Source organism: Pyricularia pennisetigena, chromosome 3, assembly GCF_004337985.1.
Source record: "Pyricularia pennisetigena strain Br36 chromosome 3, whole genome shotgun sequence".
In the NCBI taxonomy this organism is placed as follows: Eukaryota; Fungi; Ascomycota; class Sordariomycetes; order Magnaporthales; family Pyriculariaceae; genus Pyricularia; species Pyricularia pennisetigena.
Genome location: NC_043742.1, coordinates 6629898 through 6654235, shown reverse-complemented (window position 1 = coordinate 6654235; position 24338 = coordinate 6629898). Strand labels below are relative to the sequence as shown.

Sequence of the window (24338 nt, the reverse complement as noted above, 5' to 3'; positions counted from 1 at the left end):
TAGAGATCCTCCTCAACCTTGTTTACCTATTTTTTTTTTCTAGCTTCAGAGTCAAGGAACGCCATAATCTGGTCTGGATTTCCAGAAACTTGATCAATACGACTTTGTTGAAGGCCTGAACTACATCAGTCTACAAAATTCTTGACCGCTCAGTGGAATATAGACTGGTGAAAAATGGAGATCCAATTATCGGAACCTACACTGCTACCCTAACTTATTAAACAGGTGACTAGCTATGCTTAACATATTTACAAGAAGAAAAACAAAAGCCGTACCCCTTCATTATCATGCACCCTGGCGACTAGGCATACAATGTCAAGTCACGCAAAAGGTAATCGTGGTCCCTGCAGCATGGGGCCTGAGATTAATAACCGAAATTTGCCCTCGTTTTTTCTTTCTCCGCTTCGCATCTCGTAACCATTGCTTATATATAATACTCCTGTACTCAAGCAAGCTGTGGTTGTACACATCAGATGGAAGTAGATTGTACGCAAGCCCTTCCTTTGTTTGCGGTCCAGATCGAGTCTTATCCAAAACAAGCCAAGGAATCAGGGCGTAGCGACATGGGCAGTGGGACACATCGCGCCCTAAGCCGTCTATTTCCTCTTCTTGATGGCCGAGCCGTTCGCCGTTGACGCTCCGTTGGCCGTGGCGGTGGCGGCGGGGCCGGCCGAGTCCTCGGCTTCGCTCTCGACATCGGAGCGGTCGTCCCTAAGGTTGTCGTTAAAGACGAAGCGGTAGGCGATGCGGACGATGAAGAACAGCCAGAAGAGGTTCAAAGCCTGGAGCGAAGACAACAAGCTCAGTGTTATGACCTGCGACAGGCGGCACTTGTACTGCTGGGTTTCCCAGTTCAGCTCAAAGGGGCCGACAGTCTGGAACTCGGTGAGCAAACTCCAGATGATGCGCAGGTTGATGAAATGACGGAGGTAGATCCAGACGCCCATGAAAAAGGCAAAGTAAGGCCCAGTGAGGGCGTGGTCGATGTAGTTCATTAACTTGGCCGTCTGCGGTTAGACAAAAGAAAGAAGTTAGCGGAGGCGGTTCATCTTGCGTCCTTCGTTGAGTTGTCTGATAACGACACATCGGCATTCTTGACTTACAGCGAGGAAGAAATCGCTAATGTCATGGGTGACATAGACGGCAAGGCCAATGTAGGTGAAGTGAAAGCGGTAGCTGAGAGCAATAAGGGCCAGGGACACAATGTGGTGGGCAATCAGCTCCTTGAAGTCCTTCCGAGGCTTCTCCATGCCGAGGACGAGGACGATAGCTTGCTGGGCCCAGTAGGCGGCTTGGAAGAGGTAATAAAACTTGAAGTAGGCCTCGTGGGTCTTGTGCGGGAAGTTCTCGTACATGCCGCGAGTGTTGAAGTACCAAACCGGGGTGCGGCTCATGACATACATGCCAGCGGGTCCGAGGATGGCAAAGTAAATTGCCGTATAGGCCTGCTCCATGAAACGGGCTTGCTTTCCGCGGCTCTTGACGCCAGCATAACGCGAGAGGGGCCGCAAAAGCTCCTGCATGATAAACTCACGCGTGAAGGAAAGAACAATAGTATAGAAGGTGACGAAGGCGATATCCCAGCGGCCCTTTCCATATTGTGGGGGCTTGCCCGGAGCCTCAGGCGGTAGTTCGTAAGATAGGAAAATGAAGCGGCTGACGGGGTTTGATTCGGTTGGGTTGATGGCGTAAAGCGAGAGGAATATGGAGAGTAGCACAAGGGGCAGGACGCAGGTGTGCTTGGTGGCGAATTGTTTGAACCTGCGGAAGTAGGCCTTGCGTCTGCGAGGAGCACGCTTGGTGACATCCTGTCGAGTGCAAGAGCAGAGGGCGTTGTCAGTGACTGAGCAAGGCTAAGAAAAGACCGGTTTGGAGAAGCGGAAATCGAGCGCAGGTTGGGTTGCAACCCAAGCAACCTGAAGCAAGCATCATGACAACTACTTACTTTGTTCTGGCCCATATTGGCGATGCTTGTAGCCAGGCCGGGGGCTCCCGTATCGCCCACGCGCAACTCGGAACCCAGGCCGCTAGATTGTCTCCGCCTCCGGACAGCAGAGGCGGAAACACGGTCTGCAGCGTTGTGTAGCTGATCGGCTGAGGTGCTCAGGAGTGGAAACGGCTCCGAAGTCGCCATGGTGTGAGCGAACCAGAGCAGCTTTTAAGGGTGGCCGTGACGTTTGTACCCCGATGGTTTCCTCTAGAGTTACAGCTTCTTCCTCGGGGGGCCGGGGTGCGTCAAGTTGCGACGAAACCTTGACCTCCTTCGGGTAAGATAGGTATGTCGTCAGGCGATTGGACTGAATGACCAATGTGTGCTGTACCACTAGTTCAAGCAGGTGGAGTTGAGTTGCAGCAGCATTCGACGGTATCTCAAACGGCTTTGGTTCGCATTTTATAGTTTTCGAGGTTTGATTCCAGAAAAGACCGGATTGACAGACAACAGCTGAATGAATACGGAAGATGGCGTATAGAAGCGTAAGTCGGTGTCCGGCGCGGCCGTGAAATTGCCAAGCGGGTTCATCTCCTTTTTTTTTTTTTTTTTTTTTTCTCCTCTTAGACTATTGTTTGTTTTCGACAGCCGCCATTTATTGTAGGTACCTCCCACTGTTACTGCAACGTTAGTGACCCTCCCACTCCCACCATAGTGGTCCATCCCGAGCCAGTCCCACTGTTTCTTTCATCCCGGACCCACCATATATTAGATGGCCAAAGGAGGAAAGGCAGCATCGATCACTCGGCGATCGGAGATTAGACCTGCAAAGAACTTTTTGTGTAGGTACCTTGAGTACCTCGGTGCGCTCGAGCATCGGTTGAAACACCTTGCGCAGAGTACCAGGTAGCTAGAGTTGCTAACGTACCTCCTGAGTAGTACGTATGCGGGACAGGGAGATATCGTACTGTATAGAGGTACGTACCCATTGTATGTACATGGGGCAAGTTGTCAGGCTGATTAGACCATTTGGGTGGCTTACAGCACTAAACGCTGACGGGCTATACTTTCGGCGCGGAAAAATTGTGACGGCGTTGGCCCGCTTGGCCCGATTGGCTTTGGTCCTTGCACGCAACTAAAGCGTCCGTCCTAGGCCTTAGTTATGTCAGAGAGGCCGCCTGCAAACATGCCAAGTGTATCCTTGCTTCATGTTGGACTTGGGTGAAGAGGAACAACACGTACTAGCCTCGCGTTGGCAAAGCGTAAACAAGAGTGTAGACTTGACGAGCTTTCGAAGCTGCCATTGATTTTGTTTGACAATGTAGTTTGTATGTGCAACCCATGGATTCGTTGCAATGTGTGCCGTCTTATGTGCCTCGGGCTTGTAAGCTTGAGCTAGCTACGTCAGATCCCTCCAAATCGAACCAGGAATTGAGGTTACCAACCCAATACTTTCGACAACGGGTCACATTCTCGTGCCACATAGAACGCCCCAGGTGAAGAGACCTACTCTCGCTTTGGTTTCTTCTTGCGCTCTATACTTCAGGTTCTCCCACTACTAATCCAGACCTTGTTAGGTTTCCAAAGAAGCTTGACGTTGGTAGGTAGGTATCTTGGCATGTAATCACCCTTACTTGCAGCTGCAGATCATCTCTTGGGGTCTCCCTTCAACCTACCCTGTACTGATCCTTTCAGTTCATCAAATGTTGGGTGTTCAGGGCCAGCCGCCCCCGCATTTACTCCACAGCTTCCTCTGGTTGATATTACAACTTGGTGTTAGCGAGTCTCCAGGTGCACGGCCCTACCATCCAAGACCAGTGGGATTTTGGGGAAATCGCGCGGTTGGCAATTTTGCACCTCCTCCTTGCCTCGGTTTTGTTCCTCGCATCGAGCCCCATTGACGACACGAGCCATTGACCATCATGGCTGACATCGTCAAGAACCTATTTGGGGGCGGCAAGGCCCCTGCGAAGCAGCCAGCAGGCGGTGATTCAGGTACTAATATCCTTCTGCTCTATATTTATTTTTCAGGCTGGACGCCATTCACATCTTGCCTGCTCAGCTATATCGTTCTTGACAAGCATCTAATCACTCTGACTACCGCTAACGAACCATTAAAATTCGACCAGACTTCGCCGACTTTGCTTCCAAGGTCCCTGACCCAACTCCGGCGGCGGCTCCCCTCACCAGCGACAGCACCCCCACGCTAGGTGGCAGCCAGCCAACGGCAGTGCCCTGGACGAAATGGTACAACATTCATGAAAGACACTCGCTGAGCGAGTTCAGAAATGAAGGAATCGTTCTGGCCTGCATCTTTGTCGTTCTAGTTCTCCACCTCATTGGCGCCAGTCTGAACCGGACGAAGGCTCGTAAATGGATGCGCGCGCATGCCAAACCCCTCGCCTCCGAGTTCTCACTGGTTGGGTATGCCGGTGTCCCGGCCAACATTGGGGACAAAGAGGGCGACGAGCTCATGGCCGCGCTCCAGACCCTGAACGAGTCCCGCGGCGAGAAGCTCCTCAGGGAAGCCTCCCTCTTTGAGTTCGCGACATATGCGACTGGCCGTCAAAATGTGGCCTTCATGGACGTCAAGATGACCCTGCTCAAGCGCTTCAACCCGCTCATCACCTTCCCCGAGATGCTTCTGAGCTTCTTGATCGACAGTATTCCCACACCGGAGGACACTGTCGAGGCGACCATCTACCCTTTCGACGGCAAGGAGAACTTGGTCGTGCCGGCAGTCCCGGGAAGCACCGAGCTGCGGACCAAGGACAACAAGAGCACCTATGACAACTTTGTTTGGGCCCTTGTGAACAAAGACCGCATGAAGGAGCTTCGCGAGGATCGCTATGACGTTTCCATTACCTTCACCAAGGATCACCCCAAGCTTCCTCCCTGGTTGAGCGTCATGAGTGAGAGCGCCGAGATCACCGATGCCCTCCTAACACCTCAGCTCATCGAGGTAGCCAAGCAGGCTGGTGATCTCCTGGACTACATCATTGTTTCCGACCAACCTGTTGACAAGCCAACCACGTGAGTTTTTGTCCCGTCGTTTACCTAGTTGTCTTGCCCTCTTCCCCTTGTCTGTGTTGGACAATAATCCTAACGTCAGCTTGCAGTGTCGCGCAAACTACTCCTCGCAAGCGAATCATCCTCAAGTACAGGCTACCTGGTAACAATGATTATACCAACCTCGTGCCCATCTTCCAGTACTTCATTCGCCTGCCCGACCATCTCACGCAGGTCGGTCACTTCCGCGCAGAGGTTATGCGCAAGGTGAAGGTTGTTCGAGATGAGACTATTCGTCAGATCCAAAAGGCTGGCGAGGAGGAAAAGGCCGAGGAGAGGGCAGCCGAGCGCGAGAAGGCGCGCAAAGCCAAGCGTGACGCAGAGCTCAACGCCCTGGATGCCAAGGCCCAGAAGAAGTATCTTGAGAAGGAGCGCGAGAAGCAGATGCGCAAGTCGAGCAAGAGGATGACTCAACGAGCGTAGACGGCCTGGGTTGTTTCAAAAGGGGTCGACTTTAATATTACTTGCCGGTTTTTCGGTACGGTCGGTATGCTGAAACCAGAATTGTTGGGATGGCAAGTATTAGATGCATGCAAAGTAGGCAAACATGGGAGTGAGGGATGGAAATTGGGGATTGGGGATGGGATGTACAAAGAAAGCGAATAACATAATAAAAGTGCACGTTATCATTGCTCGAACCACGTATGACTCTATGTTTTTGACTTGGCCTTCGCTGTCAACATCCTATTTGGTTTGTACAAACTCAACAAACTCTCTCTACTGCATTCCACACTGTGAACGCCGAACAGTGGCACTCACTACGAAGATGCCAAAATGTCCTGGACCCTCTTGACCTTGTCCTCCGCCGTTTGTTTCTTGTCGGTCCTGCAAGAACCACAGAAGAGTGAGAAGCGGGCCATGTCAACGGGGAAGGGATTTTGACTGATTCTTTTTTTTTCTTTTTTTTTTTTTTTTTTTTTTTTTTTTTTTTTTTTTTTTTTTTTTTTTTTGGATGTATAACCAAAAGGAAACGGGAAGGAAAGGGTTTCTCACCTGGATCCAACACGCATCGACGTCTGCACACGCTGCACGCCCCCACGATGCACGACGGTGTGAGCCTGGCCGATGACCCTCATGACTTCATCCCAGTTGCCCTCTGCGCAAAACAAGGACCCATACTCTCGTCAGATCATCGAAACTCTAGCAATCAAATCATGAATGGCAAGAAATAAAAAAGAAAGCAACCATAAAAAAAAAAAAATAAAAAATAAAAAATAAAAAAAAACTAAAGAAAGAAAGAAAGATTTTGAAAAAAGAAAAGAAAAAAAAAAGGTACAGTGCAAGGTGGGAGACTCACCGACAGTCGTGCCAGCCGAGTGCATGGTGTACTTTAGGCCAGAGGCCTTGAGCAGCTTTTGTACCTCCGCTACCTCGTTGGCGACAGAGACGTTCCCTGTGCCGACCTGTTTTTTTTTGCGTAGGATGCCAGAGACTGTCAGGGCTTGTTGTTTCTATTTCTTCTTCTCTCTTTTTTTTCTTGTTCTGCAATCGAGATGAGATCATGGATCAAACGATGCCGGCACTCACTGGTACAAGACAGAAATCCACATAGCAGGATGCTGGCGTCTCGATAGTCTTGGGGTCCATGGCGCTTGTTTTGTGTCACGAGGAATATCAAACTGCAGATCTCCCGGGTTGAGGATGTTAAAAAAAACAAAACAAAAATAACTGCATATAATGCACGTGTCAGAATTTTATGTATCCCGTCGTCTGGTCTTGTTCTATCGGATGAAATGGGCTAGTTTGTTGTGTTCGTTGCCAAGGTAGGTAAGGTAGGTAAGCCAACGTCGACGTGGGGTACTATCAAATTTCTTTCGTGCAATGATTACACTTGGGCACGAGCATGACACTGAGTAAACCGGCCAACTAATAAACATGACGATCAAGGAGACCCATTTTGGTATTATTTGTTTGATCAATTCGTTCTTTTTGTTTTGCAGCTACACTTTCTGCTTTCATTCAGCGCAATGCCTATGTCCTGTGCAGGACGGAGATGCAGTGTTTTGCCACCAACTTTCATCAATTAACAAATTTTGTTGTATAAGTCGTCCAACAGATTAAAGCCAAGTTCCCTGCGAGTGAGGGGATTTGCAGGCGTGGGTGTGTGATGACACCCTGCTTCCCCGCATGGCCCGCACCTATGCCTTGTGAATTGCGACCCCTTGCGACAAAAAGTGTAAAGTCCGGGAATAACAGGAATAAAAAAAAAACGCTCCCAAGGCTGCATTAATTAAAGAAAAGGGGAAGAAAGATAAAATAGAATAGATTTTGCCACCAGTTTCCCCCAACGCCAATTCCCCAGCCCAGAGCCCAGCCCATTATGTCCCCGTTCCAACCGTCCAGGTTTGAGTAACAAAAGAAATGAGACAAAAGAAAAAGAAAGGAAACATGACGTATTATAATCTCAACAGACAGCCTTTGGTGAAAGGATGCACGCGCGGCAGCTCAAGCATCACGCAAAGCTGTTCCGCCTTGAGTTGCAAGGGCTGATTCCACTGTCGTAGGAGTGTCGCGAGCCGAATCCCCTGCTGCTGCCGTCGGGCTCCCCAAAGCTGAAGTTGGCAAACAGCTCCTGGTGCCGAAGGTTCTCCTTGGTGAGCGGCCTCTCAGAGGGGTGCACCCGCTTCTTGTTGCCCGAGGATGACGACGAGTAGTACTTTTTCGACTTCTTCTTCTCCTTGTCGCTCTTGCTGTGCGGAAGAGGCTGTGTCGCGACCGCCGGTCCTGACGTCGGCGAGGGCGAGCCGCTGCTGATCTTGCTGCTGGTCGGGACCAGCCACGAGAACGTCGCGCTGGGGCCCCAGCCCGGCGACGATGGTGCTGTCGAGGCCGGTGTGATGGCTGTGTCTGAGCCCGAGGAGCTTGATGTCGTTGAGCCTGTGGATGTCCTCCGCAGCATGCGGTTCCAGGTGTTGCGGATCGACATTTTTGGAGTATGGGTTCTTTTTGTTTCTTGTTTTTGTTTTCGGTGTAAACTCCAGACAACTCGAAAAGAACTTGCGCAGCAAGAATGAACAAAAAAAAAAGGGTTTGGAATATAGTTGACTAGGGTCGAGTTGAGAGTTGCGTCGATGGGTGTAAGTCGCCGCTTAAATGGGACAACGAATTGTTATGAGCCAAGCAGAAGGCAACTGCTGCTTGCAAAGAATACCTCTCGCTAACTAGGACAGCCCTAGCTGAGCAAGTTTGAGAAATATTTAAAAATAATCTGCCTTGTCAAAATCTTGCGATAATCATCATGAAGAAACATCGAAGAAGGGCAGAGATGTTTTAGGGGTCGACTCGAGGACCTGGTCTGGTCTTTTAAGGTTCCTCCTCGTCCGGGGCCAATTCTTGTTGGTACCAATATTAGTGATCCAACCCAGAGAAAAATATACGCCACTAACAGCAAACAGCTAATCTAGGTCAAGTAGGGCCTACTTTTTTTTTTCTCCAACCATTTTTCTTCAACCACCCTCCATGGGCTCGAGACCCCAAGACAAGCGAGGGCAAAAAAAAATCTGTCACCCAAAAAGATCCATATCCATGCATATCTATTCGTCTGGACCGGACTCTATCCCACGTCTCTCCACACCCACACCGGGATGTCGATCGATAGAAGCAGCGAGCCAGAAAGGCCAGTCCGCTGCAAAAAAAGTGGACTATTGCAACCACAGGCCATAGCCAGGGAGGCGAATATTCTCACCAAAAATGATCGGCAGCGGGCATTGCGGGGGATCCGATACATAGTGGTCTTTTGATTGAGCCCTACACCTTCTCTCTTTATCTTTTTTTTTTTTTTCTTCAATATTTTGCCTTCATGCCGCGCCGATGCCACAGTTTTGCTTGCATCTGCTTGCACGGGGGAAAATGGATGCTCAGTGACCCCCAAGCAACCAAGGTCCTAACCGCTACAAGTAAAAATAATCTGTCCCCCACCGCTTCGAATCAAAAGATCGCCGCCTCAGGGTTAAAGGAGAAAAAAACACCCCCATATCTATCTTACCGTACGGCACATTGCCGACCAGCGTGATTTTACCCACCCCTCCCCTAAGCCAAAACAAAACCGTGGTAAGCAATCCCATTCCGAATGCAGGCTGGGTTTGCGCCGATCCCCAGTCCACCTGGGTTCGAGGCCGCGTCGCGCGCCGTGTGCCTTGAAAGTATGGGTTGCTCCTCAGCTTTTTTTTTTTTGCCAATCACATACATTAGGCCGACCGTGTAGCGGGTCATAAGTCGCCCACCCCGCCATCAGGGGGTATTGGTAGGTGCTGGCTCACGGTCTGGGTTTTCTAGTCTGGATGGAGCCTAGCTGTTCTAGACTCTGGCGTTCCTCTCCGGTGGTTTCTCGTTTCTATTTTTTCGACGCCGGTGGGTTTTGTCGGCCTGTCCGGTCCTTTTTTTTTTTTTTTTTTTCTGTTTTTCTTCGAACAAATCCTCTGCGATGCTCACATTCTGGCTCCTGCTTTTTTGGGGGTTTTCCTTTTTTTCGGCTGTGTCAGACGACGCAAAGATTTCTCCGAATTGCCCAACTTTGACTGCATCGAAGTGGGGGGTGGTCTTTTTGTTTGTTTTATCTTAATGTCTCTATTTTGTGCCCTAAATCAGCTCATGTGGCTGACTTACCTGGCTGGGCGGCCTACCAAGACAAGAGTGGGATTGACTTGAGTGATCGCCCCCACTCACATGTCTCTTCTTTTGGCTAACGGTAGGAATACGTTCGGCCCGTTGCTTCCTCTATGCAATGGATCGCGGCCTGCATTGCATCTCATGATTTTTTTTTTTTTTTTTTGTTTAACCCACCTTTTCAATCAAGTGGATACTACCGGGGAACCACGGATCAACAGCCTGAGACCTACTTTTTGTAGAGCGTTGGTTGATTCTTTTCTGGTACTCATGCACGTACATGCATACATACTGTACAGCTAGTCTAGCCTGGTGCACAAACACCTCCTGCGTCACGCACCATCATGACCGTTGGGTTGCTACTTGATATACGTCACCCCCAGCAACAGATTACTCGGACAACAGTTTCCGAGAAACAAACATTTCTTTTTACCGAGAAATGCATTCTCCTCCATAGACGCCAGCGCTGCCACATCCAAGTCCACCTATGGCTGTGATTCCCCACGCGAGGGCAGCCACCTCCCAGTCCAGATCCTCCTCTGGAAGGGCGTCACCTTCGACCACCTGTGCTGCCTCTTCTGGAGTGGGCTCATATGTCGGATCTGCTATTTGTTCTGTTTCCGGCTTCGGTTCCGGCTCTTCTTGCTTGACCTTTCGAGGCCGACCACGGCGCCGAATCGTTGGCGCAGTTTCGTCAGAGGCGGGCAGGCTAGCAGCAGCCGCATTCTTGGGAGGCCTTCCGCGTTTTCGAGGACTGATCGGCATGTCTTGATGGTCCAGCTCGGACTTGACCACTGCTTCGTCCGCCGGTTCAACCTCGACGCCATCTGCGTAATCCTCGGCGAGAGAGCTGATGTCCTCGGCCATTGATCTTCCAGCGGCTCCTGGTGAATAGAACGGCCAGCATGAGCGCAAAATGTGATGTGGCTCCAGCGCCCGTGCGGCAGCCCAGATGCCCAGCGACAAGGCCGAAAGCAGAACGTCGTTCCCCACTGCAGCGACAACAGGATGGTCATTTGTAGACCCGAGGACTTTGGTCACCGCTGTCGCAGTCCTTTCCCACTCCGTCCGCCTCTTATATTCCCATGCGAGAGAGGAAGGGATCACGCCCTGTATGCGTAGGTGCCTGTGCGTGTGCGAACCAGGCGTGTTGTATGTGAGAGCCGTCAATGATGCTTTGCCATGTAGGACAAGGCTCGCCAGTGATGCCGTGCGGAATATTTGGGAATAGGCTCCATATGCGTCGTGCGGGTGAGCGTGCACGGTTCCCCAAGATACCGGGATGGCTGCTGGCATGGCAACCAGTATCATGGAAAGTGTTCTTGTGGCGAGTGTCGTAACCGCAAGCGAGATGATGCTGTCAGTTGTTGCTGAGGTTTCAGCGACATGCGGAAGCAGAGATACGGCTCCGAGGTTCAGAAACAGGATGCCCAGGAACACGCCAGGATGTGGACACCAGTTCGCTGGTTTGGGTGGAAATACCCGGTGCAGCCCTCGCGCGAGCACAGAATTTTCTTGGTTCCCTCTGTTCCCATCATCAGCCAGGGGGACTGGGGTCAGTAGCATAGCGAGATAGAAGAGGTTTTGCGCATATGACAGATTGACAAGCTGCGACAGTGCCAGGTAGGCCCAAAGGTGAGGGATTCGGCGGCGGTGTCCTTCTATGGAGAGCAGGAGTGCCCACGAGACTAGACCAAGGTCTGCCTGCTGGGCCCACCAGAAACGGCGCGCCTTCTCGGCGACGATCTCAAGCGCATCCCGATACACTGGTGTGTCATGTAGCCAGCGTGTCAAGTTGCCGCCGGTAAGATAAGGGAACCTAGGAACGGTTTACTCAGCACGTGGAGGATAAAGGAGAAAATAGGCCGTGCCAATCACAAGATAAGCAGGGTGAATGTCCGTCTTAATTGTATAAGCCCTTGGGGAGAAAGGAAGAGAGAGAAATACTGACCACCCTTCTGAATCAATACCACGCTCATCCGCCCATTTGCTGTATGATATAGACGCGTACTGGGACGTCGAACGTGTCGCCAGCGCCAAGCTGAGGGCGGCAAGGGCAGAAAACACAGGTACCAGCCTGTCACGGTTCGCCAGGCGCGGGCGCGTCGACTGTGCGGGTGGCAGCGACCTGTATGAGAAATACAGACCGCGTCCCACGATCGCAGTCAGCGCGATGACTAGAGTCGCATGCGATATTGTCGCGACCAGAGGCACGTATCTGGGCGGGTATGTGCGCGCATGTTTTTGTTGACTTTTTAGCAGTGTCACTGTATATGACGTAGTGGAAATTAGAATGACACGGAGTAGATCAGAGCTTACAGATGTTGGGGTTCGACAGCTACTGGTGCCATGTTTACGACATTTGAAGAAGAAAATTTACTTTTTCCATATGCCCAGTCGGTCGAATCGAGAAGTATGTAATTTTGGATAGATGCGATCAAGTTATTTGCTGTCGAGTAAAGTCGTTGGAAGGGTAAGCATGGAAAGAAGTGGCTAACAAGGAATGATGGATGGGCCCAGTGTGTACTACTGCCAGTTATTCTTCGCTTGTTGCTTCGACGCGGGGCGCGTTTTGTTTGTGTGCCTATGACATTGCACAACCCAGGCAAGCCTTTCAACCACAAAAAGTATTTAGGGCGATTACCTGATACGTCATCCGTCATTGTCTAATGATTCAACAACGGTGGAAGGGGTTGCATTATTTCATAGGTGAGCTTTGCCGCTGGGTGAGCACAATACTACTGCCATCGCATTTGTCTTCTTCGGCCTGGCACAATTCTCGATATAGCAATTCAAATAACAATAGGATCGGGTGCTTAACATTTTTTGAATTAACAGTTGTGTAAAGCATCTTGTGTTGTTTCTGTAACAAGGTATATTCCTCAATCCAATAGCTTTCTCCCGGGGTATGCTGTGGCAGATTTAAGTGCAGTTTATGGCTCAATTCTTCATGGAAAGCAGTGTTGGTTTAAACACACAAAGGCGGGAGCGCATGCTTCATCAAACCCGACCCCGAGATCTACTGTACCAAGTTGTGTTGGATCGAACAGATAGATCCCCACAGTCTCGGCATCGAAATGGGGACCTGTCAGACCCACAAAATGACCATGTTGATGTCCAGTCCCCAACTAAGCACGCGCTTCCTTTACTCCAACGTCTAATAGCCTCGTAATCGCTCGTATGTGGTAGGTAATTACTTACTTACGTTGTCTTGTCGTCGCCAATTTTCATCAAGTCGCATTTCATGGCGGCTTTCTCGCCAAGATTTATTCATGCAAGCCTAGTTCACGTGGTTTTTCCCAAGCCGGAGCGACGCCACGCGCTACCTTGGCTGCGACGACGACCCCTCGCAACCGACTTGTCCCTGATGTGAATCGTGAACCTCCCAAGCCAAAGTGGACTGCGGCCAATACATACCTATCCCTAACCAAGTATCGGATGCTTTCCATGTAACCATCGACTAGACTATATAGTTAAGGTCATCGGCGGTCGCAAAAGTCTATCGATCCTCTCCTCTCCAGCGACGCAACAATGGATCGCGTCAGGAGCCTCTTTGCTCGTAACAAGCCGGCTCGTAACGAGGCCGAGTATGAACCACTTACCGAGCGTGGCCTGGACCACGGGTCCGATGCGGAAACCCTTTTGGTGCCCGAAGACAGCGGCGAGGTTCCGTTTTCTTGGGTAGAATATTTCATCTTTGCCATGGTCGGCGTCGCCATGTTATGGGCTTGGTAAGACGCGCCCTCTTTTTTTTTTTTTTTTTTTTTTTTTTTTTTTTTTTTTTTTTTTTTTTTTTTTTTTTTTTTTCCGTACGCACTCCGCTACATATTGTCCTGCCATGCTGACTGCTGTGCTTCGCCCTGGCAGGAACATGTTCATGGCCGCGGCCCCGTACTTCCAAATGCGCTTCCGCGACGATGCCTGGGTGCTCGACAACTTTCAGTCTGCCATTCTCTCCACCTCAACCTTCACCAACTTGGCAGTCATGCTCGTCCTCACCGGAATGCAAAGGTCCGCGTCGTACCCGCTGCGGATCAACACGGCACTTATAATCAACATATGCACCTTTGCACTCCTCACCATATCGACCGTGTACTTCCTGAATGTTTCGCCCGGGATTTACTTGGCATTCGTCCTTGTGACTGTTGCCCTGTCCGCCTGGGCCACTGGCTTGATGCAGAATGGCGCCTTCGCCTTTGCGGCTAGCTTTGGAAGACCCGAATATACGCAGGCCATCATGGCTGGGCAGGGTGTTGCTGGTGTACTCCCTCCAATAGCACAGATGGTTTCTGTGCTTGCATTCTCCGCGCCTGTTGACGACCAGCAGCAGCAGAGCAGTCAATCAGGGGCCGGAAACGCAGCCTTCATATACTTCCTGACGGCAGTGGTCGTGTCTGCGACTGCCCTGGTTTCTTTCATCCCTCTGGTCCGGCGACACAATGCGCTCGTCGAGATGCGCCTGGCGGATCAGATGGCTGCGTCGCATGCCTCCATCGAGGAGGCGGAACGCGCTGCGCGCAGGGTTGTTGGGCCCGTGACGCTATTCCGAAAGCTGCATTTTGTCGCAGGCGCCGTCTTCGTCTGCTTCGCGCTAACAATGTTCTTTCCCGTCTTCACGGCCAAGATCGTTTCCGTACGGACGGGCCGAGACGTCAGCCCAATCTTCCAACCGCAGGCCTTCATACCGCTTGCCTTCTTCTTTTGGAACCTGGGTGATCTCGCCGGCCGTGTGGCCACCATCTTACCTTTCTCGTTGCGCCACCGACCTGCCGCGCTCTTCGGGCTGGCTGTGGCTCGCGTCCTGTTCCTGCCGCTGTACCTGCTCTGCAACGTCGGTGGCCGGGGCGCGGCCGTAAACAGTGATCTCTTCTATTTGCTGCTCGTGCAGCTGCCGTTCGGGCTGACCAGCGGCTGGCTGGGTAGCAGCGCTATGATGGCGGCGGCGGAGTGGGTCGACGAGCCTGAGCGTGAGGCTGCGGGCGGTTTCATGTCGCTGTCTCTGGTCGCTGGCTTGACGGTGGGGAGTTTACTGAGTTTTACTGCTTCTGGGATATAAAGGATATAAAGGATATATATGTGTATGCATTTGTATGACTTGCTTTACGAATGTGTGTTTGTTGAGGGCACAATCTTTTCTTTAAGTCTACAATCATCTCGGGTTTGCTAGAGACGATACGCTTGACCTTGAGCACGATCATCGATCTTTATCATCTGGCAATTTTGCCTTGAGACTTGATGCCAATCCCTTAATTCGTCCAACGACTCATTGCTCTCGTTCCATGGAGGCCGGAGTAGTGAACATAGTTAGTAAAATATTCTATCTGACTATTGACATGGCCATATGTGGGAGTCAAATACTCTTTGGAGCCCTCGTAGCTTTTTTGCATTCCTCTGGCCTGGTGGTGACTCTCTTGCCATCGATTTACTCTCTCCAGTATTCCTATTGGATCTCCACTCTAACATCCGTCCGCGATGTAAACACGTGTTCAAGCTATGCGTCCCCCCAGCTATTTGAGGATTGGGTCCCAATACAGCTGGCGATCGCCGAAGCAGTCGCCTGAATCAATATATTCGGTGTGCTGGCAGGTCCTGGCTAGAGTCTAAAAGTTAGCAGAGTGGCTGTGTTCTTCGAGTTGAATGACCAGAAGCGATTTTTTTTGCCACCATCTTAATGATTCTGGTTTTTTTCGCAAACATTTTCTCCAAATGTTACCTTTACTTTGCTTGTCGTCGCTTCTCAGCACAGGTTTTGCTGCCACAACACTCAATCCCAGCCTACTTAAACCTAAAGCCCTCCCCTTAGGTATTGATGTCAAGCCAAAATTTCTTGAGGATCGTGGTGGCTTTACGCAGCAAGCTGTGCTCGAAATGCCCAACAAAAACATTGATACTAATTCATGGGACTCCAACATCGCCAAAGAATATAAAAAGTCCGACCCCTACTCAACGAAGTATATTTACGTGATTCATACCACCAGCGACACAAATACCTATCAGCTCTGGAACCATTATATAAATCAGGCTGAAAGAGACGGATCTAGCCGTATAATCTCTATTTCAGCAACGGAATTAGTAAATGCAGGAGAGATCCCTTGGTCGAGGATCGCAGGATGGTTCATCATTGCACGTTTCAGAAGTAATAAATTCCATCCGAACCCGGACTTCGAAAGAATCCCATTCATATCCCCTACAGACCAGCAAATTGGGTAGGCGGGTGTTAACAAGGCCCCGGTATGAGCTGTTCTGAGGAGGCGATGGACGGAGTTTGTGGTCGGTGCGAGCACATATCTAAGCGGATCCTGAGAATTTTGGCATCGATTCTCATAGATCACAGTATGTAGTTACCAACTATCACCTGGCCTTATTTGGACGAGAACTTCTGCCCCGTGACAGCCGGTGCGGAGCCGCTCTTCGATTTGGAGTTTGACTTTCCGCACATTGCGCAGGCTACATGCATTTCGAATCTCGGCTTAGCAAAGCAACGCCTCATATCAGAGTCAGAAGGAAGGGGAACACACCATCTGCTTTATATGCGCAGGAATGACAGTATTTATGCCCCTGCGAGACTTTAGTTTTGCACTTGTCACAAGAACTGAAGCGATGTCGGTGTGTTTAGTATTCGTTATTGTCCAACCATCTCACCCCGGGTGGACGACTTCTTTACCTCGAATACTGGGCATAGGGATTCTTGGCTCCCTTTGATAGTAACTTGTTCTGGTTTATTGTTTCGTGTCAGCATTTCTCACTTGGCCATCTAAGCCCCGGGCGAAGAGATAACCAGGCAAACTCACCTTGGACACACCAGTCTGCCCCAGCGTGGCTGATGATTTCGAGGACGAGGAAGAAGCAGGGGAACCATAATACATCTCTGACTTCTTCTTGACTGCTGGGGTGGCCAACGAGGTGCCCTTGGAAAGCTTCTGGCACTTCCCACAGACCATGATGCAGAGCAGCAGATGGGGCTGTTTGTAGATCACGATGTAGACGATGGGGATTTAATAAATCTCGTATTGAGATTGCTTGCGTATGGAGAACGGGGGGGGGGCTTTGTCAGTGACTACGATATCTTGTTAATTGGAGTGGGGCGATTCCACCAAAACAAAAGGATACGTAAAGGTACAGTAAGTATATAGAACGAATGATGCCTTCACGCAGCCCTATAAACCGTCTTAAATGGACCAAAAAGGTAAGGCATACAATAATCTTTGGCACCCAGACCTCCGTTTGTACCGGTGGCTTGGCTTAACTGGGGTGTTTGTCGTTGGCGTCAAATGGCGCCCGCTGACTCTCTGGGGCTCAGATGTTCGTTCTCGGCGCCAAACACGTCACGGCCACCGCAGCGAACGTGGCTGACGCCTGGTAGTCGAGCCCTCGCTCGGTAGATACTGTCGCTGATTGGACAAAGACCCACTGTTCAGGAACGCCGGGCTACCGGGATGGAAGGCCCAAATTTTTTTTGACGTCGCAAGGGCCAGTTCCCACTCGCTAACTTGCAGTACCCGCACTCCAGTGACGTTCCAGCCGGCCGCTAAGTACCTAGTGTTGACTGTTTGCTGTTTTCTTGGCTTTTTTTTTTTCCCTGGCTCGATACCCGGGAATAATAATATCTCATGTGCAGGTGGTGACACCAGACGAGCTGGTTGCGTGGCTGGACAAGTTTCTGCGGGTTCTCTCGCGAATAAGCGGATCTTTGTTTGTTTCCGACGACGGTACTATCGCTGTTGATTTCTGAGATATTTCATGCCTTATTGTCCAATTGCACAGGCCATTATCAAATTTCAAGTCCAATTCGGTTTGAAACCCAGCTTGTGCAACCTGGCGGAAATAGCAACCCTGTCTTTTTCTCGAGCGCGCTTCCGAATAGGAGCTGACCCAAAAAGGTACCAGAACAAATCCACTGCGCCCAGGGAAAAAGAGGCTGTGCAAGCTTCCTTGCAACTAACTGTTCCCAGAGTCCAACTTTTCAAAACAATAAAAAAAAAAGAGGTTGCTGACAACAAACCGCATGTAAAGACGACTCAGCCTTTAGCATTACGAAAGAAAGAAAAGTCAGAGAACAAAAAAAAAAAAAAAGAAGGAAGAAAAAAAGGAAGAGGAGCAGCGTCACTGCAGTAATTTCAATCCGCAAAGCAGCGCATGTCGCGGAAACAACACTAGAGATTCCTCGCCGGCGAACCCTAGAAACTCCAAAACACAATCGTCCCAACGTTAGGATACGGCCCGCCTATCGACCTAACAAACTGCTGCTGGAAGCAATCCAGCCATGGCTGGTCAACAACCTCCCGGGCGCCCTGGGGCCCCGAGGAGCAATAACGACCTACTACTCGATCTCGAAAACGATCAACCAGTTTACGGCGGAGGTCAGCGCTCCAACGTGAACGACGACGACCTGCTACGATTTCACAACCAAGATCAAGCGGCTGGACGACCGTCCGTGTCATACGATGACTTTGTTGGCGGCGGCGGCGGCGGCCGTGATCAATACATCAACACTACATCTCCTCCGTCTTCCTCGAGACAGACGGCCCAAGGTAGGCCAGAAACGGCCACCTCACAGCAGGGTCCGTACATGCAACCCGCCGCTCGACAGTATAGCCAAACATCGGAGCTAGGGAACTATCAACGATACGCCGACGACTTGGACGACTACCCCGAAGACGGCCAATCCTACTACCAGCATGGTGGAGCGCCGCGCGTCGACGATCCCGGCAACCAGAGCCGTGACAATGCGCGCAAACGAAATAGCGTGCTTAGCATGGGAGGCGGTCTCATGGGTCGCGCCAAGAACATGTTTGGAATGGGGGGCTCCGGGTACTCAGAGATGGACCTTCCTTTGACGGAACCTGGTGGACAGCAAAGAGGTGGTGCGCCAGGCGGAGCGGCCACCGGCGATGCTTCACATCAACAGCCATCCCAACAAAAGTCGGGGGGCAAGTTTGACATGGGCAACTTCAAGTTCGGCTTCGGTCGCGGCAAGCCTGACCCCTCGACGCTGGGTCCGCGTGTTATACACCTTAACAACCCTCCCGCCAATGCCGCCAACAAGTACGTTGACAATCACGTCTCGACCGCCAAGTACAACTTTGCGACCTTTCTCCCCAAGTTCCTCTACGAGCAGTTCTCCAAATTCGCCAACATTTTCTTCCTCTTCACCGCCGCCTTGCAGCAAATACCGAGACTGTCGCCCACGAACCAGTACACCACCATTGGGCCCTTGATAGTTGTGTTGATGGTTTCGGCCGGCAAGGAGATGGTGGAAGACTATCGGAGGAAAATGGCCGACAAGGCTCTAAACATGTCCAAAGCAAGAGTTCTCAGGGGCTCCTCGTTCGAGGAGACAAAATGGATCAATATCGCTGTCGGAGATATCGTCAGGGTCGAGTCGGAAGAACCCTTCCCTGCTGATCTGGTTCTGTTGGCCAGTTCTGAGCCCGAGGGGCTCTGCTACATCGAAACTGCGAACCTGGATGGCGAGACAAACCTGAAGATCAAGCAGGCTCTCCCCGAAACATCGCACCTTGTGAGCTCCAGCGAACTGAGCAGGCTCGGTGGCAGGATCAGGTCGGAACAGCCCAATAGCAGTCTATACACGTACGAAGCGACCTTGACGATGCAAGCCGGAGGCGGAGAGAAGGAATTGCCATTGAATCCGGAACAGCTGCTTCTTCGAGGCGCAACGCTCCGAAACACGCCCTGGCTGTACGGAGTGGTCGTATTTACCGGCCACGAGACCAAGCTGATGCGCAACGCGACCGCCGCACCGATCAAGCGGACCAAGGTTGAGCGACAGCTAAACATGGCAGTTCTCGGCCTCGTCGCGATCCTCCTGGTTCTCTCAGTCGTGTGTACGGTCGGAGATCTCGTCACTCGTAGTGTGTTTGGCAGTTCGATATCATACATCATGCTTGACAATGCCGGCGATGCGCTCGAGATATTCAAGGTTTTCCTGCGCGACATGGTCACGTACTGGGTCTTGTTCTCGGCTCTGGTGCCCATTTCGCTCTTTGTCACCCTGGAAGTCGTCAAGTACTGGCACGGCATCCTGATCAACGACGACCTCGACATGTACCATGACAAGACCGACACGCCTGCAAACTGTAGAACCTCCAGCTTGGTGGAGGAACTGGGCATGGTTGAATATGTGTTCTCGGATAAGACGGGCACCTTGACCTGCAATATGATGGAGTTCAAGCAGTCCTCGATAGCGGGAATTATGTACGGAGAAGAGATCCCCGAGGATCGGCGAGCAACTGTCCAGGATGGCGTCGAGGTTGGAATCCATGATTTCAAGCAGTTGGCGCAGAACCTCAAGACTCACAAGACGGCACCGGCGATCGAGCACTTCCTGGCACTCCTGGCGACGTGCCACACTGTGATTCCGGAGCGCGACGAAAAGTCTAACAAGATCAAATACCAGGCCGCATCACCCGACGAAGGTGCGCTGGTCGAGGGCGCCGCGCAGCTCGGATACAAGTTCGTGGCCCGGAAGCCGAGGGCGGTCATCATCGAAGTCGAGGGTCAGGAGCTTGAATATGAACTTCTCGCCGTGTGCGAGTTCAACTCGACGAGGAAGCGCATGTCCACCATATACCGATGCCCCGATGGCAAGATCCGAGTGTACTGCAAGGGTGCCGACACGGTCATCCTGGAGCGCCTTAACGAGAGCAACCCGCACGTCGAGGTCACCCTGCAGCACCTGGAGGAGTACGCATCGGAGGGCTTGAGGACGCTGTGCTTGGCTATGCGCGAGGTTCCGGACCACGAGTTCACGGAGTGGATGGCTGTGTACGAAAAGGCGCAGACCACTGTCTCGGGCAACCGAGCAGAGGAGCTGGACAAGGCGGCCGAGCTCATCGAGCATAGCTTTTACCTTCTTGGAGCCACCGCCATCGAGGATCGCCTCCAGGACGGCGTGCCAGAGACGATCCACACGCTGCAGAACGCCGGTGTCAAGGTCTGGGTGCTGACGGGCGACAGACAGGAGACGGCCATCAACATCGGCATGAGCTGCAAGCTTCTGAGTGAGGACATGATGCTCCTCATCGTCAACGAGGAGACGGCGGCCGCAACCCGTGACAACATCCAAAAGAAGCTGGAAGCCATCAGGACGCAGGGCGACGGAACGATAGAGATGGAGACGCTCGCGCTCGTCATTGACGGCAAGTCCCTGACTTATGCGCTCGAGCCCGAGCTGGACAAGATGTTTTTGGATCTTGCCGTCATGTGCAAGGCCGTCATCTGCTGCCGTGTGTCGCCGCTGCAAAAGGCCCTTGTGGTGAAGCTGGTCAAAAAGTATCAAAAGGAGTCGATCCTGCTCGCTATCGGCGACGGGGCCAACGATGTGGCTATGATTCAGGCCGCGCACATTGGTATCGGTATTAGCGGTATGGAGGGTCTCCAGGCGGCTCGGAGTGCCGATGTGTCGATTGCTCAATTCCGGTTCCTCCGCAAGCTGCTGCTGGTTCATGGCGCCTGGAGTTATCAGCGTGTCAGTAAGGCGATCTTATTTTCGTTTTACAAGAACATTGCTCTGTACATGACGCAATTTTGGGTAAGTCGGTCCTCTGCTCGTTTGGTTTATCGACTTTTCTCTCTTTTTTTTTGTTTTGTTAATCTAACACCCGTATAATCAACCAGTACACGTTCCAAAATGTGTTTTCGGGACAAATCATCTACGAGTCCTGGACTCTTTCATTCTACAACGTCCTGTTCACGGTCCTGCCCCCGTTGGCCCTGGGTATCCTGGACCAGTACGTCTCGGCCGGCCTCCTGGACAAGTATCCGCAGCTTTACGGCATTGGGCAGCAGAACAAGTTCTTCAAGTTCAAGAACTTTGCCCAATGGATCGCAAACGCCATGTATCACTCGCTGCTGCTATATCTCGGTGGAGTCGTCTTTTGGTACCACGACCTCATCCAGGCCGATGGCCTTATCGCAGGAAAATGGGTTTGGGGAACTGCTCTCTACGGCGCAGTCCTCTTGACCGTCCTGGGCAAGGCGGCGCTCATCACCAACAACTGGACAAAGTACCATGTCATCTCTATTCCTGGCTCGTTTGTCATCTGGATCGTCTTCATAGTATTCTACGCCTCGGTCTTCCCCCGATTCAACATATCGATCGAGTATGACGGGCTGGTGCCGCGCCTGTTCCCCAGCGCCGTGTTCTGGGTTCAGTTGTTCGTGCTGCCGGTGCTTTGCCTGCTGAGGGATGTGGCGTGGAAGTACGCCAAGAGGATGTACAGGCCTGAGGCGTATCACCACATCCAGGAGATTCAGAAGTACAACATCCAAGATTATAGACCTCGGTATGATACTAACCTTTCTTTTTTTCTTTCTTTCTTTTTTTTTCAATCAATCCTCTCCTGGTGCCAACGAAGCTGAAGCTAATCTGATTTTTGTTTATTTGCGCCTCAGTATGGATCAGTTCCAAAAGGCAATTCGCAAGGTTCGCCAAGTCCAGCGCATGCGCAAGCAGCGTGGATACGCCTTTTCACAGGCGGACGAGTCGCAGACTCGTGTCCTGCAGGCGTACGACACAACACAAAACCGTGGGCGGTATGGTGAGATGGCCTCTTCCAAAGGGAGGTGAGCTGTCTTTTTGTTCCTCTCGCGAATGGTCATGTAACTACATCTTTGTTTCTAGCTTTCTGTCTTTAGCGTTTTAGCATTTGGGCGGCGATGCTACTGTTTCCAGGCCCCAAATGATGGGGGTCATCTGGGTTCCTTTATTTTTATCATTCTTCATTCACCTTGTGTCAAACAAAACCATTGTTTTTCTTTTTTCTATCTTTTCATTTTCTTTTCTTGTTTCCTGTCATTATCTTTCCCTCTTTTTTTCCCCCTCCCCCTCCCCCCTCCCCGGGCCTCCTGCCCACGAATGTTTATTGGCGCCTTTACTTTTCTGCCTTGGACGAAGGAAACGATATCAAATCCCATCATGGAGGTCACGAGATTAAAAAAGAGAGCATACTATCTATCAATAAAGACGCTTGAAAGAAGCCGAAAGTACCCTATCTGTGAAAGCATGCTTGCCTATCTATCGCATCACTCTCCTATCGTATCACTGATAAGAAGAACAGATGAGCGGGATGCGGCCGGTGCCTGACTGCAGAGCACCCTTTCTGGCGACTCATTTGACCCTTTTTTTTTCATCCGTTCTTTTTATCTCGCGGCTACCCCAAAAGGCGGGTCTCTTTTGTGTTTTGAGGATACGACTGACGTGGTACCACGTATTCTCTTGGTCGATCAATCAACTACTTTACGATTTCCTGCTTGGCACACACACACTAATCATGCCCAAGCAACTGTAGATTGCTCCGGGTCCGGATGCCGGAAACGGGGCTCATGTTACTTTGTTTATTTATTCATTTGTTTTATTCTGTTTCCCCCTCTTTGTTGGGAGTCCTGGGAAGGGAAATAAGGCACCGGAATAAAACTACGAAACTAGCTGATGATGTCGGTTCTTGTCAAACCTGCATTGCATTCCCTGGCCTTTTGTAAGGTTTTTTTTTTCTTTTCTTTTTTTTTTCTAAACGAAATTACCCAAACGAAACGACAAAGTGACCAGGGAAATGAGAGATAAAGAAAAAAAAAACATAAGACGAAAAGAAATAAGAAGAAATAAAAGAAGGCCGACCATCCCATCACCTCTTCCCTGTTCGGCACTTGCAGCACAAATCTGGGGCCGAAAAGGCGGAGAAAAAACGGGTGGAGAAACGAAAGGAGGGGGCGGGATGGGGTATGTGTGCGTATGTGTGTGTGTGTGATGCCGAGTTACGAAATATGGGCTTGTACCACCAGTTCTGGCAATATGGGTAAGGTAGGTAGGTGGGAAGAAACGGGCTTGCCGGCATTGCCCCAGCAAGAAAGGACGACGGCGACTGGGATACGGTAGAATGAAATACGATTACATCGTTTTTTTTTTCTTTGCCTTCAATTTTATCATGTCGGCTGCCCCCGCATACTTCTCTGTTTGTCAGATTAAGCCCGCGGGCAGTGCCCGTTTCTCTCGCCAAGATATCCCTAGACTGGCGATTTGTTTTAGGGGAGGGGGAAGCTTGTGATGTAGCGGAAAAAGAAAACATTCAACAAAAAAAAATAAAGTAAACAAAAAAGAAACAAGCAAAAACGACTTGATACACGACGGAGATTGGGCCACATGATGCCTTTTTCAAGCAGTCACCCGAGACATTGGGTGCCAAGATGGGGGTACCCGCCGCTCTTTTTTTTTTTTTTTTTTTTTTTTTTTTTTTTTTTTTTTTTTTTTTTTTTTTTTTTTTTTTTTTTTTTTTTTTTTTTTTTTTTTTTTTTTTTTTTTTTTTTTTTTTTTTTTTTTTTTTTTTTTTTTTTTTTTTTTTTTTTTTTTTTTTTTTTTTTTTTTTTTTTTTTTTTTTTTTTTTTTTTTTTTTTTTTTTTTTTTTTTTTTTTTTTTTTTTTTTTTTTTTTTTTTTTTTTTTTTTTTTTTTTTTTTTTTTTTTTTTTTTTTTTTTTTTTTTTTTTTTTTTTTTTTTTTTTTTTTTTTTTTTTTTTTTTTTTTTTTTTTTTTTTTTTTTTTTTTTTTTTTTTTTTTTTTTTTTTTTTTTTTTTTTTTTTTTTTTTTTTTTTTTTTTTTTTTTTTTTTTTTTTTTTTTTTTTTTTTTTTTTTTTTTTTTTTTTTTTTTTTTTTTTTTTTTTTTTTTTTTTTTTTTTTTTTTTTTTTTTTTTTTTTTTTTTTTTTTTTTTTTTTTTTTTTTTC

The 24338-nt window shown here is 49.9% G+C and overlaps 8 protein-coding genes across 8 annotated transcripts; 3 read left to right on the top strand and 5 right to left on the bottom strand.

Moving 5' to 3' along the window:
- Positions 1-596: 596 nt before the first annotated feature.
- PpBr36_03566 (uncharacterized protein) lies at positions 597-2134 on the bottom strand (the record flags this gene model as incomplete). The annotated part of the gene is made up of 3 exons (XM_029890737.1): positions 597-1007; positions 1104-1808; positions 1946-2134. 3 exons carry the CDS (start codon positions 2132-2134, stop codon positions 597-599), a joined length of 1305 nt encoding a protein of 434 aa, XP_029754411.1.
- A 1718-nt stretch (positions 2135-3852) lies between these two features.
- Positions 3853-5422, top strand: PpBr36_03565 (uncharacterized protein; the record flags this gene model as incomplete). Its single annotated transcript, XM_029890736.1, has 3 exons — positions 3853-3925; positions 4060-4963; positions 5050-5422. 3 exons carry the CDS (start codon positions 3853-3855, stop codon positions 5420-5422), a joined length of 1350 nt encoding a protein of 449 aa, XP_029754410.1.
- Positions 5423-5757: 335 nt separating this feature from the next.
- On the bottom strand, positions 5758-6586 carry PpBr36_03564 (uncharacterized protein; the record flags this gene model as incomplete). The annotated part of the gene is made up of 4 exons (XM_029890735.1): positions 5758-5824; positions 5993-6095; positions 6297-6402; positions 6527-6586. The coding sequence occupies 4 exons, from the start codon at positions 6584-6586 to the stop codon at positions 5758-5760; spliced, it is 336 nt and encodes a 111-aa protein (XP_029754409.1).
- An 865-nt stretch (positions 6587-7451) lies between these two features.
- Positions 7452-7925, bottom strand: PpBr36_03563 (uncharacterized protein; the record flags this gene model as incomplete). The annotated part of the gene is made up of 1 exon (XM_029890734.1): positions 7452-7925. The coding sequence occupies one exon, from the start codon at positions 7923-7925 to the stop codon at positions 7452-7454; it is 474 nt and encodes a 157-aa protein (XP_029754416.1).
- Positions 7926-10033: 2108 nt separating this feature from the next.
- PpBr36_03562 (uncharacterized protein) lies at positions 10034-11955 on the bottom strand (the record flags this gene model as incomplete). The annotated part of the gene is made up of 3 exons (XM_029890733.1): positions 10034-11423; positions 11556-11855; positions 11924-11955. 3 exons carry the CDS (start codon positions 11953-11955, stop codon positions 10034-10036), a joined length of 1722 nt encoding a protein of 573 aa, XP_029754415.1.
- Positions 11956-13135: 1180 nt separating this feature from the next.
- PpBr36_03561 (uncharacterized protein) lies at positions 13136-14660 on the top strand (the record flags this gene model as incomplete). The annotated part of the gene is made up of 2 exons (XM_029890732.1): positions 13136-13335; positions 13472-14660. The coding sequence occupies 2 exons, from the start codon at positions 13136-13138 to the stop codon at positions 14658-14660; spliced, it is 1389 nt and encodes a 462-aa protein (XP_029754414.1).
- Positions 14661-15945: 1285 nt separating this feature from the next.
- PpBr36_03560 (uncharacterized protein) lies at positions 15946-16566 on the bottom strand (the record flags this gene model as incomplete). The annotated part of the gene is made up of 3 exons (XM_029890731.1): positions 15946-16051; positions 16269-16318; positions 16396-16566. Coding segments are annotated over 3 exons (327 nt in total), but the record flags the coding sequence as incomplete, so codon positions are not given.
- A 1301-nt stretch (positions 16567-17867) lies between these two features.
- PpBr36_03559 (uncharacterized protein) lies at positions 17868-22193 on the top strand (the record flags this gene model as incomplete). Its single annotated transcript, XM_029890730.1, has 3 exons — positions 17868-21155; positions 21242-21909; positions 22019-22193. 3 exons carry the CDS (start codon positions 17868-17870, stop codon positions 22191-22193), a joined length of 4131 nt encoding a protein of 1376 aa, XP_029753634.1.
- Between the last annotated feature and the right edge of the window lie 2145 nt (positions 22194-24338).